The sequence below is a fragment of the Rhipicephalus microplus genome, chromosome 2, assembly GCF_043290135.1.
Source record: "Rhipicephalus microplus isolate Deutch F79 chromosome 2, USDA_Rmic, whole genome shotgun sequence".
Lineage (NCBI taxonomy): Eukaryota > Metazoa > Arthropoda > Arachnida > Ixodida > Ixodidae > Rhipicephalus > Rhipicephalus microplus.
In genome coordinates, this window is record NC_134701.1 from 225,670,961 (window position 1) to 225,689,725 (window position 18,765).

The window sequence follows — 18,765 nt, forward strand, 5'->3', positions numbered from 1 at the left end:
TTGAAGGCTCCAGATGGCACTGGCGACGATGGAAACACAAATCCAATCCAATCTTTGTTTTGCTTGGTGGTGGGTGTTCTCTGGTGCCGACATGTGGTGGCTGTAGAGCGGAGGCTGTCGACACTGTGTTGCCCAATCAAGCACACGTATTTGCTTTGTTGTGCCTTTTTGCGGAGTCACAGCAAGCCATGTCTCGCAAGCGGAAGGCTCTCTCTTTTAAAGAGAAACTGGACATACTTCGAAAGCTCGATGAGGATCCGAAAAGAAAGCGCACGGAGTTGGCTAAGGAACTAGGCCTCGCTTTGTCGACATTGAGCACAAGTGTTGGGCAGCGGGACACAATAATGAAACATGTGCTTTCGTTCAACGTCGACACAAAGCAAGCAAAGAGAGCCTGTCACGGACGGCCATTTTTGGTGACCCTGCGTCACGGCAATTAACGGGCGCCGTACTCCCCCACTGACCGTGGGAACGGCGGGCGCATGAAAGAGAGCCGAGAAGTGCAGAATGGGGTGCTCTTCTTCGAACGTCGCCGCCGACATTTGATCCTTTGTAACTGCGGCGGCGTCTGCAGGGTCGTGGAAGGCCGCGATGTACCCCGAACAAGGATTAGACTACGGGACGCACCGGCTGAGAGCCAAACAGTCTGACCGTTCCCACGGGGAAAAGCGTGAAAAAACCTCTGGTGGCCAAGCCGTATGACAACACCCCAACAGGTTGTCACTCTCGCTAGTTGAGGGCCCTCTCCTAATTAAAAAGGGGTGGGGTCAATATATTTTTTGGGGCGGAGTTTCCATCAATAAAACGCGCATGATTGGACCCATGTAGAGGTCTCTTGTCCCCAAGGAAGAGAGCGAGGAGACACGAGGGGGATTTAAGCGCAGGATTTTGCCCTGCTAGACAGACTAGTCGCTGACCAACATGGTGTAGAAACAAATCAACAAGTATCTCTTCTAGAAGTTTTTAGTGTGGCTTTGTATCGGCTGGCCACCTAAACTTAGCCATTCGTCTAGTTGTGACGCGATATTAACGTCTGCAACGTAGACATCAGGACTTCGCCTCGAGTTAGCTCAACTTGCCCGAGGTCACCTGCAAGCACTAGCCTCCCGGAGTCACCAGCGTTGCAACACCGCCGGCATCACAGTCGTGCCAGAACTCTCTTCGACTTCTCCCATCCGATCGTCGGGGACGCAACGCTGCCGGTCATCACACGTATGCCTTCACCTGTTTATATCTTCGAACTTTCTCCTCCATCGTTCCATTGTTGTTAGTTTGTGTAATTTGTAATAGTTCTCTCTCGTAAGCTGATTTATTGTTTTTATATGTATTTTTTGTTGTACCAAGTGATGTATTTTGTTCGTTGATTTGAAGTGTTGTACTAGATCCCGTGTTTGTTTGTTTTGTTTTCTCATGTCTCTGATCTCTTCACTGTTTCTGCTTGCGTACGGAACAAACTAACCTGCTGTCATTCCCGTCGCCGACTTCGCGCTGGCGACGCTAGAGTGGCAGCTTGTAGCAGAGCCCAACACATGAAACTTGAAGAAGCATTATTGATCTGGTTCAAGAAGGTTACTGCAGCCGGCGTGAACATTGATGGCAAAGTTTTGCGTGAAAAAGCCGACAAGATTGCAGTTTCTCTGCACATCGACGGATTTCAGGCCTCAGGTGGGTGGCTGCACCGTTTCAAGACGAGACACGGTCTCGTGTACAAAAGTGTCTGCAGGGTAACCAAGAAGGCTGACAAGACGTTAACGACTGGCTCGCGAAGCTGGAGTCTCTTATCTCGGGGTATGAGCCTCGTGATGTTTTTAATGCAGATAAGGCAGGCCTGTTTTTTATCTTCAATCCGAGAAGAGCCTTTGCTTGAAAGGTGAAGCGTGCCAAGGAGGCAAAAGAAGCAAAGAAAGAATAACGGTTCTTCTGTGCTGTAACACCGATGGGTCGGAAAAACTTAAGTTGACCATAGTTAGAACATTTCAGAAGCCTCGGTGTTTAAAGCGCGAGAGCCATTTGCCATGCGTTTATCGCGCAAACAAAAAAGCGTGGATGATGACGGCCCTTTACGTAGAATTTTCGTCTCTCCTTGACAGAAGAATGGCCTGCAAGAATCGGATGATTGTTCTGATTCTTGACCAGTGCACTGCCCACCCAAAGCAAGTGACCCTTCAAAACGTCAAGCTGGTTTTTTTGCCCGCAAACACGACGACGCACTTGCAACAGCTTGACGCTGGGATTATAAAAACTTCAAGCGCCATTTCAAGAGCCTTCTTGTGCACCACTTCCTTGCCAATATCGACAGAAAAGACAGTGGCCTGCGAATAAGCCTTTTAAACGCCATCCATTTTTCTCGATGGCTCGGGATAGAGTAACGCCGACTACCATTGCGAACTGCTTTGGTAAATGCGGCTTCTTTAGGATTCACAAAGAGGTGCCAGAGATCCTTTCAGAGTCCCATTGATAGTCCCATTGAGGGTTGGGAATGCCTTGATGCCGGGTGTTCGACTGACGACTTTTGCACGGCGGATGACAATCTTGCCACTTGTGGTGCGCGCACGGTGGAAGATATTGTGAAAGAGGCCACGAGTAAGGTTGCCGATTCCAGCGATGATGGCAAGGAAATAGATGAGTGCGACGGCGAAGGACCACCACTGGCGGCTGAAACTGCACGCACTCGACGTCCTGAGGCGTGCTATGGCTGCTGAAGAAATCAGTGACGACACGTGCACGCGTCTTTACGTGTTACAGAAGAGTCTGCCGAGTGACGACAAAAAAAAGCAGAAAGACATCAGAGATTTTTTTCTCCAAAAAATAAATTTTTATCGAGTGCCGTAAATGAGTTCGCCTCTGACTCGGTTTTAATTTAGCTAGCTTTGCATGTGTTCCGATGATACGAATTTCGGCTATTACGAATATTTTTTGTGACCCCGCGAGATTCGTATCATCGAGATTCTACTGTACAAGCCATAAGATCTTGTACTTATATAAACAGCAGCTTGAAGGCACTGTGTACTTGTTCACTACCAATCTCTGAATTGTAAACCCATTTTTTTCGTCTCTTCAAATTTGGATATATTTACTCGTTCATTCAGTTAGGATGACACCATTTTGAAAACAACATTCCTAGTCACACGTAGAAGTGCCTTCAAATTACCAGATGCCATATATAATAAAAATCATTCAACTAATTCACCATTTTCTGAAACCTACAGCATAGTATAGCTTGCCAGTTGACTGTAAATTGATGCAGGTATGGTACTGCAACCACTGCCAACATCTTGGGTTTAAGAAAAAAAAACAGCAATGCACAAAGATTTCCACTGAATGGACTCATGTTTTTATTTAAGCCAAAGTATTAAGCCAAAGGCAGGAGAAACAATCAATGTCTCCTTATTTGCTTGTAGGTTTTAATCTCAATAGAATTGACTCTCCCTGCAACCACAGCTTCAAGCCAGGCTTACAACCTTATCAAGCAGTTAATAGGTTATTGCTGCTCAGTGTTTTCATCTGAGGCAAACAGAAAAGGTCACTTGCACAATCTTAGATAAGTAAATGAATCCCATGTTGTAAGTGACTCGGCGTCGATTTAGAGTGAGTAGTCTCTAATAAGTACTCTCCCTTAAAATTGCAGAAATTTGTAATGCCAGCTTTTACTGTTTCTGTAACTGGTTACAAGTTCCCCAAATGATTAGCTTTAAATTTCATCAGGAGAGGTAGACCCAGTGCCAAGCACACATTGTTGGTGCATGTCAATACGCATGTTACCAAAAAATGAAATGTGTCTGGTGCCAAGGCACTTAAGAAACTACATTGAATATTAGTGATGCTGTTTGATGAGGGCTTCGTGCAGTCCATCCGTGTGAAGCCAGCAGTGTTCATCTTTATGATCATGCTTATCTCGAAACTCAACTCACTTTTCTTGTTTCCTTTTGCAGTATTCAGCTTTGAGCTAACAGGGTTTCACTGCACTTTTTTTCACAGTTTCCATAGATATAGTTTCGATAACCGAAACTGAAGGATGTATTGAGGCCTCTGCCAGGGTCAAACAACAAGGCATACCTCTTGTTATCATGAGAGCACATCTCCAGAAGCAGTTCAACAAACCCCTCTAGGCTAGTGGTCAAATGAAAGCATTTACAAAAGCAGTGAATGTAGTGATAAGCTCACTGTCTTTAAGTCCAAGGGTACAGACAGCCTTTCGCACAGCCTCCTCCTCAGCCTCTTCTCGCGATTCTTTCTCATCAGGATACGAGTTGAAGGACTGCACACCCACTTTCAGCGTTGCCAGCCACACCAGGGGCCCCTTTTTCGAGCTGCGGCTGCTCAGGGCACTTAACGACACTTCAAGGTTACGGCTTCGTGCATAGTCCTCCACCAGCTCACGACCAGTCTTCGGAGCTGCGAAAAAAAAAAGTGAACGTAGCAAGCACTATTATATTAAGCAGGTGCTGCTTTCACCGACACTGCGTGGCAGCTGTATATTAAGGAAACGCTTGAGGAGACCACTCGAAGTGGTAAGTACGAGGTAGCAAGAATTGGATGCAACGACTGTCTTACAAAGTGTTGCATTTGAGAAACGCATGAGTAGGTTCCAGTACAATCATAAAAGGTGGCCAATTTTGATAACATGGCAAACATAAAACAAAGGAAAACGCATTGTTTGAGTTTTGCTCAAGCTGACAAAACATAAAACAGAAAGGAAAACGCTTTGTTTGAGTTTCGCGCAAGCTGACACACAAGCAAGAAGCACTGCACCATCATGCTTACCAGGTGGCGTTGGTGGGGGTGTAGGCAACTTGGGGGGCGGCGGAGGCACGTGCGGCGGTGATGCAGGAGAAGGGGGAACGGGCTCACCCGCAAACGGCGGAATCAAGAAGCCATTAGAGGCCGTCCGAGGCATGCGAAGGGGTGCCCTTGGCACAGGCTCCTCAGCACCATTGCCTGGCAGGCTAGTAGATGGTGCAGCAGGAGCTGTCCCATTGCTTGGCCGCTGCCACCTGGGAGGGACCTCGTACTTGAAGCCGGGCTTAGCCGATGGTTGCCTCTGTGTGTAACAACGAATTGCAGATGAGACAATGGAAGCATAAACAAGAGACACTCCAGTTTAAAAGTGATTATCAATTTTTTTGAGCTATCTTTTTTTTGATCGCACCCTAATAGAATCACAAAAATCAATAAGTACACGTCACCTAAAACGATGATGCCATATCCAGAAGTTGAGCAGATATTACTGCCACTCACTTGTGCTTCCATAGCACAAGTAGTCACTTCAAAGCAAACGAGAATATTTGGAATGTCTTTCTGTCAAACAATAATCGTCACTGAGATGAACGGCTTTCGAGATGAAAGCCCATACACAGAGTGTTAGTCAACACCACTCCTCTACTCATTAAAATCAACAGTGAGCAGCTAGAGTTTTTTTTTTAATGGACTGCCCTGAGTGCGCACCTTGAGTTAGATACATATGTACTTTACTTATTATAACAGTTATCTACCTTTTGACAAAGCAAATGCAGAAGCAAACTTGAAACATCAGAGAGTATCAAGTAACACTGTTTTAAAGTGAAACGAGAGTTCTTCATAGCTTTACTGTTTATGAAGCTTTCATGAAAGTTTGATACATGGACAGGAGCAGTCGCTCAGAGTGCCAGAGCCCGTGTGTGGTCATCGCCGCAGCACTGGCCCTGCAGTTCACACGCATGCGTCGGAACTGCAAAATGAGATTGAATGTAACCATGAACGTAGATTAAACCTTGAGAACGGTATTACTAGGTTTGTGCAAATCTTAATAATTTAATTTCAAATCAAAGCAAATTTGAATACCGTGATATTCAATTGAATAATTGAAGCATTAGGTATATTCGCACAAGCCTGAATATTACCTTCAAAAAAATTCAGAGAAGCTCTATAAAATGCAATTAGCTTCGAATCAGGCCTCGGCACTAGAAATTTGATGACAACACGTGCTGCTTTCACAGTGAAATGTGCTACCGATATAAAAGCTTGTTCCTTTCATTTTTTCTAAAGCATCTAGTCATAATCTGTGGATGATCCAGAGTACTTCAAGTACTCTGACAGATCTTAATGCATCACAGAAGTGCAGTGGCTGCAACTTTTGACTACACACATCGAATCTCTCCAGTGATAAACACGTTGCTTGTATAAGACAATATTGCAACATACCCTCATATTTATTAAACCAACACTCAGTTAGAATGAATCATTCCTTTGAATTAAGCAATTGACAAGGATCAAGCTATACTTCAAACAGCTTTCCCTGCTTATCCGTGTTTTATTTTGTGCCGATTTATCACTAAAATGTCGTGTGCTACGTTGAAATCTAGTTGCTCATGCAATACTGTGTAGTTTTCACAGTCCAATACAGCTTTTAGGGTGAAAGCCTTAGATGCCTCATAAAAGGTGAAAATTGACCGCTGGCATTGGCACGGGTCACCGACGTCAACACAAGCGATGCGGAAAAAAAAAAAAAAAAAAAACATGTGACGCCGTCACCGTATGGTGTCATCCCAACCTCCCAGATCCTCCAAATTCGTCACATACCGTGACGTCACACAGTGAGGCCATCACAAAACATTGTTCTTTTGCTTTGCTCCCGTGATCATTGAGCCGATCACAGAGGCAGTGTCATAACATCCGAGGGGCAAAAAGCTTGCAATGCGCCAGACACTAGACGCTGTTCAAGACCAGTTTAAAAGGGCCCTGCAACACTTTTTGAGCATGGTCAGAAAACGCTGCCGATCGGTTGTAGAGGCTCCCGACAACACAGCCAAATATTATGGCGCAGTACGTCGCTTGGAATTCACTATAAATTATCGAAGTAAGCTAAAAACTGCTTTCTCTTCTCTCTACAATTGACAGAAGATGCTCAAAAAGCAAGCCCATCTATCTGCCGTTGGCTGATTTGAAGATGGTGCGCTCAGTCGTTACAGAGATCGCCGCAAAGGGTCGAGATTTGTCCACGCGTGCGTGTGCGATCACACTGAAAAAGCCGTGCATTTGAAGAAAAAAAAGCAAAAAGTCACGAGGCGCTGGTGACGTATTTTCTTTGCCCCTGCCATCCCTCCCTGCTTAGCTTCCAGCGCTTTCGTCGAGACGAGAGAAGTAGAATGCAAGTGCAGCACACAACTAATCTTTGTAACTCCACTCGCACTGGCACTGATCCTTAATATTTTTGTGGCATTGAAATTGTGAGGCAATAAGCTCTTCCAGTGAATTCATTCCATGGTTATTTGAAGAATTGTTTCAGAGCCCCTTTAAGAAGTGCAAACAGCTTTCGGAGGGGAGAGGGTAAAACCAGCACATAGACTGCACAAAACAAAAAAGATGGGTTTCGCCCTCCAGTCATATTAGGCGAATGCATGAGGAACCCTGTGAATTTATTGTGCTCTTCAGTTAGACTTCCACATAACCATTTTTGCTGTTTCTAGTCTTCGTAAGCACCTAGGTCTTTATCAGGTATAATCCTTTACAGTTAGTATGTCAGATCGAAGTTTGTTTTGCACGGCGGTTAGAAATTTCCCTACGAAATTCGAACCCTATGAGACCAGCACTCGAAACCAAATATTATTGGTTTGTTCACTATGTGAGCGCTAAAACACATGCAGAGCACATGTGTATTTTACGTTTCTGTTGCATAGGCAGGCAAGCTCCGGACTTTCTTTTGCCCTGGACTAGTGTTCTCAAATGGGTGTCCGCGGACCCTAGGGGGTCCGCAACGCCATTCTATGATCTGCGAAACCCTCGCCCACATTTTTCTTTAAGCGTTACTGAGCCATGTATTAATGAACTGTCCAAAATGAAGTGATGTGGCATGTTTGTTGGATGTTTTTGGTAGAAATAAAAGGCACCTGATGGGGGACTCCTCCGCTGCAAGAGGTCCCCGATCATTTCCACCAATCCACAAGGGGTCCCCGACACATCCAAGGCTGAGAACCACTGCCCTCGACCAATATGTTGAGAGGCCGTGGAAAATCTTCGGCACAGCATCCGGCAAAAGTTAGAGAATGTCTCGCAGCCATTCCCACCAAACTTCACAACAGCTCTTTCGATTGTGGGTCACTCTCATCTAGGTGCTTTTTGAACACGCGCACATGCCGTGAGTCAACTGTGAAACCAGCCCTTTATTGTCAAGGTATGACGTTTTCACTTTTCCCACCATTCGCTGTCTCTAGGCAGTCGGAACATAAGACGGTTTTTTGTTATTTCCCCTGTACCTTGATTGACACCGAGCTAAGCAGCAGGTAGGTACGCAGCATCCTTTCTGACCTACAACTGATTGATATGTGGGGTTTTACGTCCCAAAACCACCATATGATTATGAAAGGCGCCATAGTGGAGGGCTCTAGAAATTTCGACCACCTGAGGTTCTTTATTGTGCACCCAAATCTGAGCACACAAGCCTACAGCATTTTCGCCACCATCAAAAATGCAGCTGCCGCAGCCGGGATTCGATCCCGCAGGTTAGCAGCCAAATACCTCAGCCACACGACCACTGCGGCGGGGCCCTTCCCGACCTACAGGCTCCACACAATAGTTACAATGCAGGCACAAAAGCTGAAAACTGCGTTGGATGACTCGCCACAGACATTTTACACTGACCCCTGCAGCCACCTTCGCTTCCCTCTGTCCAATGCCAAAAGACTGGACGCAGCGCCACACCGCTTGCAGAGCGCAAAGCTCCCCAATTTTTTAAGTTGTGGCGAAGCTTTGAGACTAGTAAAAGTACTGAAGGAACCTGGCGAAGTTTCCTTTGTGGACCCCTCCTGGTTTTCCCTATCGTGGTTGCTACTGCTGCTCTCCAGCCAAGCAGTATTGTCTACTTCACTCACACGATCACAGCTTAGGTCACACTGTATCTACTTACCTTGGGCTGGTCCATGCACCAACAACAAAGGCAACTGAAAGCGATGTCGCAAACGTGACAAAAGACAAACAGAAGCAACATGCACTAAAGAAAGATTGATCATTCATGAGTGCCCTCACCAGGGGAGGCAGCCCTCTGCTCGTGCCACGGTGAATCTTCCTAGGTGGCATCGCCATGGGGCTAAGAACTGGGAGTGTGGTGGATGGCTTTTGGTTGTCCAGTTTGCTTTGATAGCAGGCAAACCTAACGCTGGGGCCAGTCCTAGCTGGCCGCTGCAAGGGTGATGAAAGCTTTAAAACTAATCACGAGCAGTTACAGGAAGCCGCAGATACACAAGAATGAAACTCTCAAAAAGCATCTCATCAGGCTCAACTGTAAATTTTTGTTTCCAAGTGCAAGCTGAAGGACACTGCCCAGGGAGAGTAAATAAAGTTTTTTTTTTTTTTTTTTTCCAAACAGGGTCATTATTGGGGCAGTTGCAAGAAGTTTAACAGTCTCCTTTCGCCAGCAGATGTTCACTGCTAGCATGGGCACTATCTGACGTGGCCTTGACAAGCATCTGCCAGTAAAAGCCCTTCCCCGAAGCAAGGCAAATCTCAACGTTCCCATAATAAGATGCGCCTACTTTTGTTTTTTTTGTATTTCGCTTCATAGCACACAGTGGCATACAATGCACATATTTTAACGAAGGATGAACAGAAATCACATGCAGCTGTTGGCAATGTTGTAAGCAGTGTGCATAGCACAGAACCTTCGTGCACGAGAGCTTCCTTCTTTCTTAAAACAGTGCTCCCTTGAAAGGTGCCCAGCCTTTGCTTTAAATTTCAGCTGTTGGCAAGACATAAAACCGTCTCATACATTGCACACACAATAATAATGGTTGGCATTACAGGTTGGTTGGTCTGGCTATAAAATGAAAGCTTGACAGAGTAAATTTGCTCTCATGGAGGAAGAAAATATTGATTGATATGTGGAGTTTAACGTCCCAAAACAACTACATGATTGTGAGAGACGCCGTAGTGGAGGGCTCCGGAAATTTCGACCACCCGGCGTTCTTTAACGTGCACCCAAATCTGAGCACACGGGCCTACAACATTTCCGCCTCCATCGGAAATGCAGCCGCAGCAGCTGGGATTCGATCCCGCGACCTGCGGGTCAGCAGCCGAGCACCTTAGCCACTAGACCACCGCGGCGGGGTATGGAGGAAGAAAATAAGTATGGGTATGAGTATTTTTCTTAAAGATAAATTAGCTGCTTTGCACACATTTTAACAACACCTTCAAGGTTGGCATGCTTTCTTAAAGTCTCCAGTGCACCACTCCCATTGTATAGATCCACTTGCTCCAAGTTTGAATAAAATATGTATCAGTGCTCTGCTTACCCTGGCTGGGATTGCTTTGGCTGCCATCTTCTGACCAGCAACAAGCTGTGATACATGAGCAGTCACGGGTTTGTACACAGCTTGCACAACGATTGATCCATTGTCAGGTGACCTAACAGCAAGTGGTTATGGATTAACATGGGCATACAAATATACACACGTTGTACATATAATAAATTCAGCAGCAGGTTTAGTTCCCAGGAAATGGAAACTTTTCATTAAGGACGTACATTATTTATATATTTCTTGGAATGGTGTCAAGGGACATTGTCGATTACATTGTGTAGATTAAAACTGTTCCCCATTTTGTCAAAAAAGGAACACCGAGTGTAATAAATAAGCTTATTATTTTAACTGCTCAGCAACTGTTAAGCACCAACAACAAATTGTATCATGAATCCAGGCTCTGAAACCTTCTAGATAAATAAAGCCTTCCAAGAGTGCTGGCGAATACCTCCAGCATTCCGCATTCAGGTAGTGTTCAGCACTGACACGCAGCAACTGAGTTGTAGGGCAAATTTCACTGGGGAGTATTTGTAGGCTCATAGAGTTGGGGCATATGTTTCGCAATGTAAATCAACAAAAATTGGGCAGCCACCACCACAAAAACATGTGCAGTTTCTGTACTGCCAGTCAAATCAAAGGTGCGAGAAGCTCTCCCTGTATTAAGGGAGTGGCGAGTAAGGGGTTTACTCAATGGGACCAGGTCATCGGATGCACTCAAGACAGCCTGATGAATACAAAGACAATATATAGGACAAGGACTTCATATCACACTAACAAACACCAGGACGATACGAGGTTAAAAAGAGTCTACAGGGAAGTTCCTGTCCATGGCGACACGTAAGTATGCGTCTCAACACTCAACGCACTTCGCTCTCGCGCCACCAAGTTTTCAAGACCACACTCACGCGCACCGACGTTGCGATGACCGTAGCACCAGGCAACGTGCCGTTGAGTCCATCACGGTAGCGTCCGCAGTAGGAACATGCGTTCTTGTGTAGCTCGCTGGCTCGAGCTTACGTCGATGTCCCGCACCCCGACGTCTCGCTAGCGTCCAGGTGACGCTCGACCAGGGCAAGCACATAAGACACAGGGTCCAAAGCCCCAACAACCATCGAAGCCGGCCGCGCGCTCGCTACACCAGTCGTCTTTCTTCTTTTCTTCCAGTCAATTTTCCGCCCCGAATTCGCCCCTATGGCGCACTCGTCATAGTCGTCCCATTCATTCCTCTTCTTTCAGAAAGTTGCACGCTTTTCGACTGGCCCGGTTGAAGTAGTTCACATAGCGTGCAACTTCACAGTGCCGAGGTGTCAAAGAATGTAGGAATGCTCTTAGCTTAGTACCTTTCTTGCTGTTATACATCCAGTTCGAAGTACATTGTCGGGTCACAGTTCAGTTTGGGATTGGTCCACCAGGTTCCTCCCTTTCTTCCATGTGCTTCTGTGTACTGCGGTGGCTTATCGATGTTCATATAGATAGAGCAGTATTCAATCCAAAAATCCGGGTCTGAGCGCCAAGCTACGTAGTCCACAACACGCCACAACTTACAGTTGTCTCGGAGTTTATTTGCCTATGCACGATACGAGGTACAATGCTTCAGGCTCACAGCGTTCCTAGCTGCATTACTACTCTGCGGTTTCCGGCTCCTTTTGCCCAAATCATGATCTTCTGGCTCTATTTTAGGGTTTGTCATTGCCACTCGCTTTGCGTTAGGATCAAAAACAAGAGTCTCAGATACGCATGACGTGCTCTTTGTTTGGCCGAGAGGTTTCAACTGACGACTGCAAAGACCATGCTGCTCGATACTGCTGTCACCTTCAATGCCATCACATGTCTGCTTAACACATTCACTTGCGAACCGTGTACTCAGAGCTACATCATCACATTCTCCAACATAAACTTTTTCGAGTGTACCTGACAGGCTTGTGTCAACATCATGGATAACTATCTCATTCTTGTGAGGTTTGACTTGGTCCTCTTCATTAACTTCCTTAAGCACTACCCTATTCGCAATCTCTCGGATTTCCTACATAGCTGTGCATATCTCAGACAACAGCTTCTATCCTTTCAGTCGCAAACGCTCATTGTCATTTTAGCACATGTACCGCAGTTCAAAATCAATTCTCTCATGTTTCTCTTCGAGGTCTTCTTGCAACATTCACTCTAAGTCAGAGCAAGACCACCCGACCTCCTCTCCAATACAAAGCAGTCTTTGCATGTTAACAGGCATCCTGTGCGCGACCGATTCTCGGCTGAAAGATTGTAAGTGCCAATCTTGGCAGGCTCGCCAATTGTGACAGGTTCATTTGGGCCCAAGTGCACAATCGACAAAAGATGCGACGTAAACGACAGCACGTTTATACGACATGGGCACACACATATATTTGAATATTTACACTGACAAAAATTCTTTGCGGCACAAATATCCCTGTACTTCTTTAGCCTACAGAACACGGTTCCCACGATTCAGACACAGCGCAGATATTTCACACACCACTCACACGTCGCTGTCAATGAAATAGTCCAACGTGTCGCTTTGAAGTTGTGGTGCTACAATGTAGTTTTTCTATCATGACAGTTGCTGGTACGGCCGCTTCACTGTAGCGTGGCTGGCCAGATGCGTGTTTGACCACGCCTGGAACACCGGTAGGCCAGTCCCGCAGCTAGGCCTCAGCTTGCCTGGCTCGGTTGCCCCCCCAAGTCGCAGGCTCACTCATGGGTCTCGACGGTGACGCTTGCACTGTCGTCGCCTGGCATCGCTCATTGTCTGAGTTTGCCTTGAATCCACCCGTGAGAGGTTCAGCGGCACAACGAACCAGTAGCAGTCGCAACCCTTGTTCTCTTCTGCTGTTCGACTGCCTCGACCTGCCCGGCTTCTCGTGCGTTCCAACCTGCTTCATCTTTTTCCCGATCCCTCGTGAGCGGCACCACCGTGCACCACACACATTTTAGTCCTATCTTGGTCTCTAAATTCACGTTGCACTGAATAATGCACTCCACTCGTCACACGGGAGATGCAAGTATAGAAAAAGAAATTTCTATTTCTTTATTAGACCTTTTTTTTTATTTGCTTTCAGTTTTTGTACTTTCACAACAAAAAATTTAACATTGTAAATAAACTCGAGATAGGTTAAAACTGTTTTTCAAAGAGCAAAAGGTGGCTACTAAACAATGAAAGGAGCTCATTTTCCAGTCCCCTGGAAATTGTCATTTGGCTGCTTACATTGCATTTCGAAAGCATGAGCGGTTCACCAAAGCTGCATGCTCAAAATAACTATAATTCCCAAGCTCTCCTGATGGAAGAAATAATTTTATAAAACATATCTTTCCCGTGTGAATGGGCTGTCAATTATACTTCAAAAATTCTTTCCCAAGCTACTATTTCTGGCAACTTTTTGAGTTTAGACATGCTTTTGGTACTTCTGATAGCCAGATCGGTATTAAATTTCGCCCACATCCTTAACAAGAGATGAGTGCGAGCATCTCCTTTGAACCTCAATATTGCTTATATAATTATTACGATTGAATGATAAGGGGGGTTTAACGTCCCAAAACCACCATATGATTGAGAGATGTCATAATGAAGGGCTACAGAAATTTCAGCCTCCTGGGGTTCCTTAACGTACACCCAAATCTGAGCAAGTGGGCCTACAGCATTTTCAATTATTTCGAACCTATAGTAAGCAATCAGTATGGTCTGAGCATTCTAAGACTTCTCACATCACAATTTTTCTGGTCCATTAGATTGCCTTTTACGCACTTCCTTGTTAGTTATTTGCATTCTACAGTTAATGTGGAGCAATATGAGACAATAATGGCTCTGAACCAATCAAATTTAGTGGCAAAAAAGAGTGTCCAAAAAGAACTATAATTTATACATTGTGAAGGAATGAAATAAGAACTATGCAGATTACTATAAAACTGATTACATATTTGAAATGAGCCTAAAAACCTATGTATACAGCAAAAGTTTCATTTCCCTAGGCTACAGATTGAATACTTTTTTTTTTTTTCGAGTACCATCTCCTCTTAAAGAGCCAGTAAACAGGCTCTGACATTTTTTTACACCCCCCCATACAAGCTAGGCAATTCGTAGATTAGGCCGCAGCGATCACATTTTCCGAATATCACAGCGCTGCGCGCCGCGCAGAGCCTCTATTTCGAAAAACGATTCCCGCGCATCTTTCCTACGCCTGACCAACGCCCTTGCACCCGCAGCGACGTCAACTCGGCGATCGGCGATGTGACGTAGCACGCAGCTCGCAGATTGGTCTAAATCAGGTGTGAAAGAACAGTAGTGAAGTCAACATCAGTTCCTGTTCCCACCCACAGCTACGAAACTGCCCCTTGTTTCTTGGCACAGCAGTCAAAGAACCAGCCTCGTAGTTGTCGCGTGCACGTGTACACTGCTTGCTCAACTACAGTGTCTGTGCGCACATACGAACGTACTTTGTTCTTGACAAGAGCAACACGGGTAAAAGCGTTGCTGTGTCGTCGGCTGCAAATCGAGCGACTGGGCAGCGGAAAAGCATCGGCACAGAGTGCCTCACAATGGAGCCCTGCGCGCTGCATGGCTGGAGCGAATCAGCCATCCAGCAACCTACGTCGGGTACCTGATAGTTTGTGGTCGACACTTCGCACCTGACACTTACACGGTTGACCCGCGGCTGGTGCGGCAAACGGTAAACAAACAACCACGCTTTCGCAGCAAGCGGAAGTGCGTTGCACTGATCGATGTTCGCCGATGACGTCAATCGCTGACGAGGTGTCAGGTTGCCGAAGTGGGCGGAGTCACGACAATTGGTTATGCCTTCCCCTTCAGGAAGAGAGAAGGGGGCGAGGCCGCGTGAAAGTTTGAAACCAGCTTAGATCAATGTTCAAACCTCTGAAACTTGCTTAATATAGCACGTATTCGCAAAACTCTTGTGGCAGCATGTTCACAAAGAAAAACTGCACATATATCTCTTTTAAGAAATTTTTGGACCTCAGGGCTGTTTACTGGTCCTTTAATGCAAGGCTCCACCTTTCTTATGAACTATTGTGCACACTAATGACATGTAGACACACTGACAGGGCTGTTGTGTTGAACAAGTGAGCATTTGATGGACTGCGACGCTTTAGCAGTAAACTGAATTCATGCGCCATGCTGCTTATTTCATAAGCTCATAAACCAAGCTGCAAGCGCCTGTCATGAGAACACAAAAAGCAAAACTCATCACAAAATTTCAAGTGGTCAAATATACAAACAAAAGAACTCACTTTCGAATAGCAGCTGTGTTAGGAATGCTCTTTATGTAGTCAATCAGCCTGTCAAAGCCAAACTTTTGGAAAGGTATAGGGCTGCCAATCAGAACAGTGTATTCCTCTGGAAAAACAATTCCATGCATGCATTCAGATCCTCCTCACAACACAACGTATGAAGCTCTCTCCATCCTCTTTCATGCAGAGCACTTGTCAGAAGTTTGTGCAGCATATTTTTCTTTAAAGCTAGAGTGCAAAGCTCTCGCACAGCTATGATTGCAACAGTACCAACACTTCGCAACATGTATATAACTCAACTTCACTGAACATAAGCGTAAACCCAGACAACAACATCCATGCCGCAATAAGGTGCAGCACTGGCAAACACGCGAGTATATCGCATGCAGCCGCATTTCTATCCAGCTATGTCCCCCCCCCCCCCCCTTCCATTTTCTGATTTACACGTGCAAACAACTGCTAATTATATACTTACACGCGCCTTATTACGACTTTTTTTTTATTCTGCCTCTCTATAAATCAATGTCCTCCAATACACCTCTCTAGAAACAGAGCATCAACAGCTGTTAATAAACGTGTCGTCAAAGTCGGGCGTTGCGCGAACATGCGAGGCATGCAGGCTAAATTCGAAAACACAAAGTTGACACACATGACAATGAACGTGCAGGTGTGCTCGATGCCTTTACCTTGCAGTTTTGAGAGAGGAATTCCATTCTTCTCGCAGCTCAGGACCGAATGCAGAAACGTTTCTACCTCCTGTTTTTGTTGACACTCCATTGCGCCGACCTAAAATAGAATGGTCGCAATGAACAAATCACCAAAAACAAGTCATCTGTCAAGCAACTCGACTTGAACGTCATTTATTTCCCAAGACGGTACGCCAATTGCAACTGCTTGGAGTAATGTTAGCAATGTAAATCATTCATGACTCTTTTTTTTTTTTTACAAACACCAAAATTGCCTTTTTTGGCAGCATGTTTCCAAATGCGGGGTAGACCATTATGAATTTGCCGGAATTCCTATGTCTGTCGGTCTAATTTATAAGGTCGGCAAGTGTTCGAATTGTGCTTTAACCTCGGCGACAAACGACACAGCATATGCGAATAAGCTACATAGCAATCGCTCACTTGACGAGCATGAAATTCATCAGCGGACAGGCGGAGCCGTGAAGTTCAAAAAACCGATCTGCCAATCAAAGAACGCGGAAGCATACTATGGACGTCTCGGGAGACGCGAGGTCAACGCCACTTTGACAGCGGCTTTCTTGCGTCAAAACAGTTATGGGTAAACATGCGTACTCACAGATAACGGCTTTGATCCCGTGTTGTGCGAAAATAAAAACGCTGCTAGAACATGCTGCACCGCTAACGCAGCCGCTCTAGGCTTACTACGCGCATTGTTGGGGCCCTTCGAATTCCTTCAACGCGCGTTTGTCCGCTTTCGGTCGTCGTCTTCTTTCTTTCGAGTGTCGTTGCGCGCGCGTTCGCCTCAACAAGATTTTACATGATGGCTTCCAGCGCGTCGGCGTGCATGCTGTCGAAAAGCGCGACGTGTAACCTTGAATCGCAAGAGCTAAAGAAAACCGAAAGTAGCCACAGGCGTTGAATGCAACGTTGCCAATATTTTCTCAAAACTTCCCCAGGCATTCCCCAGGCAATGTTATAATCCCTAGTTCATATTAACGTTGGTCATTTCCATAGAGGAAGGAAAGCTATTCCTTTTTCTCCACGTAAAGCTATTCCATGGAGAAGTTTATTCCTTCCTCCATGGTCACATCATAATCATCTTCCTGCAGCGCTTTCATAAGAGTGCACCGAGTGGCGCAACCGGCTGCCGCGGCATAGAGAAAGGGGCGGCCCGTTTTGTGTGGAAAATAGCGGCGGCGCTGTAGTCAATTACACTTTAAAGAGTTCTCCGCGCATGTGTTCATGCATGCACGCGCACACAGCAACGCACATAATAATTAGCTCTCCTACGCACCCTTCCAAATGAAAAAAAAAAAAAAACTGGCTACGCCTCTGTCTGTCGACGCAAATGACGCTGAATTGCATCAAAGTCGCGGCGGCCAAAATATTCTACATGCCCGTGTGCTTAGACTTAGGTCCACGTTAAATGGGGCCCCGCAGCACTTTTTAAGGTATCGAATGTATGGATTCGATAAAGGAGTAATTTATTGCCGCACAAACAGACCACCACAAAAAAATTTACAATCTGTCAGTTACGAGCGGAGTTAGATTTGTCGCACGCTGTAATTGCTTTCTCTCTCCTCTCATCCCGATGGATGCGCTAAGCTAGGCATGGAGGAATGGCACGGGGTACGTCTCGCAGGTCATACTTTGAGCACTTTTTTCTGCGAACGCGAGCCTTGCTTTCAGTGGGATCGCGAGCGCACTTGCGGGCATGTGGTCACCGCAATAACAACGCAGCCCATATATTGATCGTGTCCAGTTAAATCATCCAATGGAATTATCAGGGGCCCTTTAAAGAACACCAAATGGTCAAAATTTCAGGCACCCTTCACTACGGCATCCCTCACAACCATATTGTGGTTTTGGAACGTAAAATTCCATATATTATCTTTATGATTTATTTAATAGAGCTGGGGGGGGCTGCGATGAATTCACCTCCCCCTCCCTCCCTTCAAGGAGAACCCTGCGCACGTCTATGACCCCTGTTCAATATATCGGTCCGGCTGAGCAAATTAAGGTTTGGGTAAACTTGGCGCTTTCAGTGGGCAGCCCCCCACGGGAACCACCGTGGAAAACCTTCCCAAGTGCGTTTGTGGGACTATTAAGTCGCGCATGCGATAAGCGTGATTCGCCGCTTCGGTCGTCTAGGGGGGGGGGGGGGGGGGGGGGGCCTCTGTGCACTTCCGCACTCACCCCTGGCGCTTCTAGAAGCCCTCGCGTTTCTTGCCTGCTAAACTTAGAGCAAACTCAGAGCTGCAGGTTGAAAACGGGAAATGGGAGCATCTACGTTTTTTAACAACTAATTGGCTCATATATGGTGCTGCAAATAATGCCTCCAGTGATATCACTTCAGTCCATCGCATGCAATGTGTACATAGTACATATACTGGTCAGCTGCACGATTACGATTTCTTGCCATGTCAGTCTAAAAAGTCTAGATTTACTCAATGATTCTTTAAGATTTCGGCCCTTTTGGCACAAATCGTCCACACAAGAACGAATTGACGGATGCACTTATGCCTCATATAACGTATATAATTAAGAAATCCCGA

The 18,765-nt window shown here is 45.9% G+C and overlaps 1 protein-coding gene across 1 annotated transcript in view; it reads right to left on the reverse strand.

Moving 5' to 3' along the window:
- Positions 1-17,085, reverse strand: part of LOC119169549 (tudor domain-containing protein 7) — a 92,342-nt gene extending 75,257 nt beyond the window's left edge. The window contains exons 1-7 of the mRNA XM_075876542.1: positions 16,827-17,085; positions 16,211-16,310; positions 15,525-15,630; positions 10,263-10,374; positions 9,001-9,153; positions 4,765-5,041; positions 4,165-4,395 (exon numbers count right to left, since the gene is read on the reverse strand). Of these exons, the coding sequence (XP_075732657.1) occupies positions 4,165-4,395; positions 4,765-5,041; positions 9,001-9,153; positions 10,263-10,374; positions 15,525-15,630; positions 16,211-16,301 (970 nt within the window). The 5' untranslated portion in view covers positions 16,302-16,310; positions 16,827-17,085. The remainder of the gene's footprint in view (positions 1-4,164; positions 4,396-4,764; positions 5,042-9,000; positions 9,154-10,262; positions 10,375-15,524; positions 15,631-16,210; positions 16,311-16,826) is intronic.
- Positions 17,086-18,765: the final 1,680 nt, after the last annotated feature.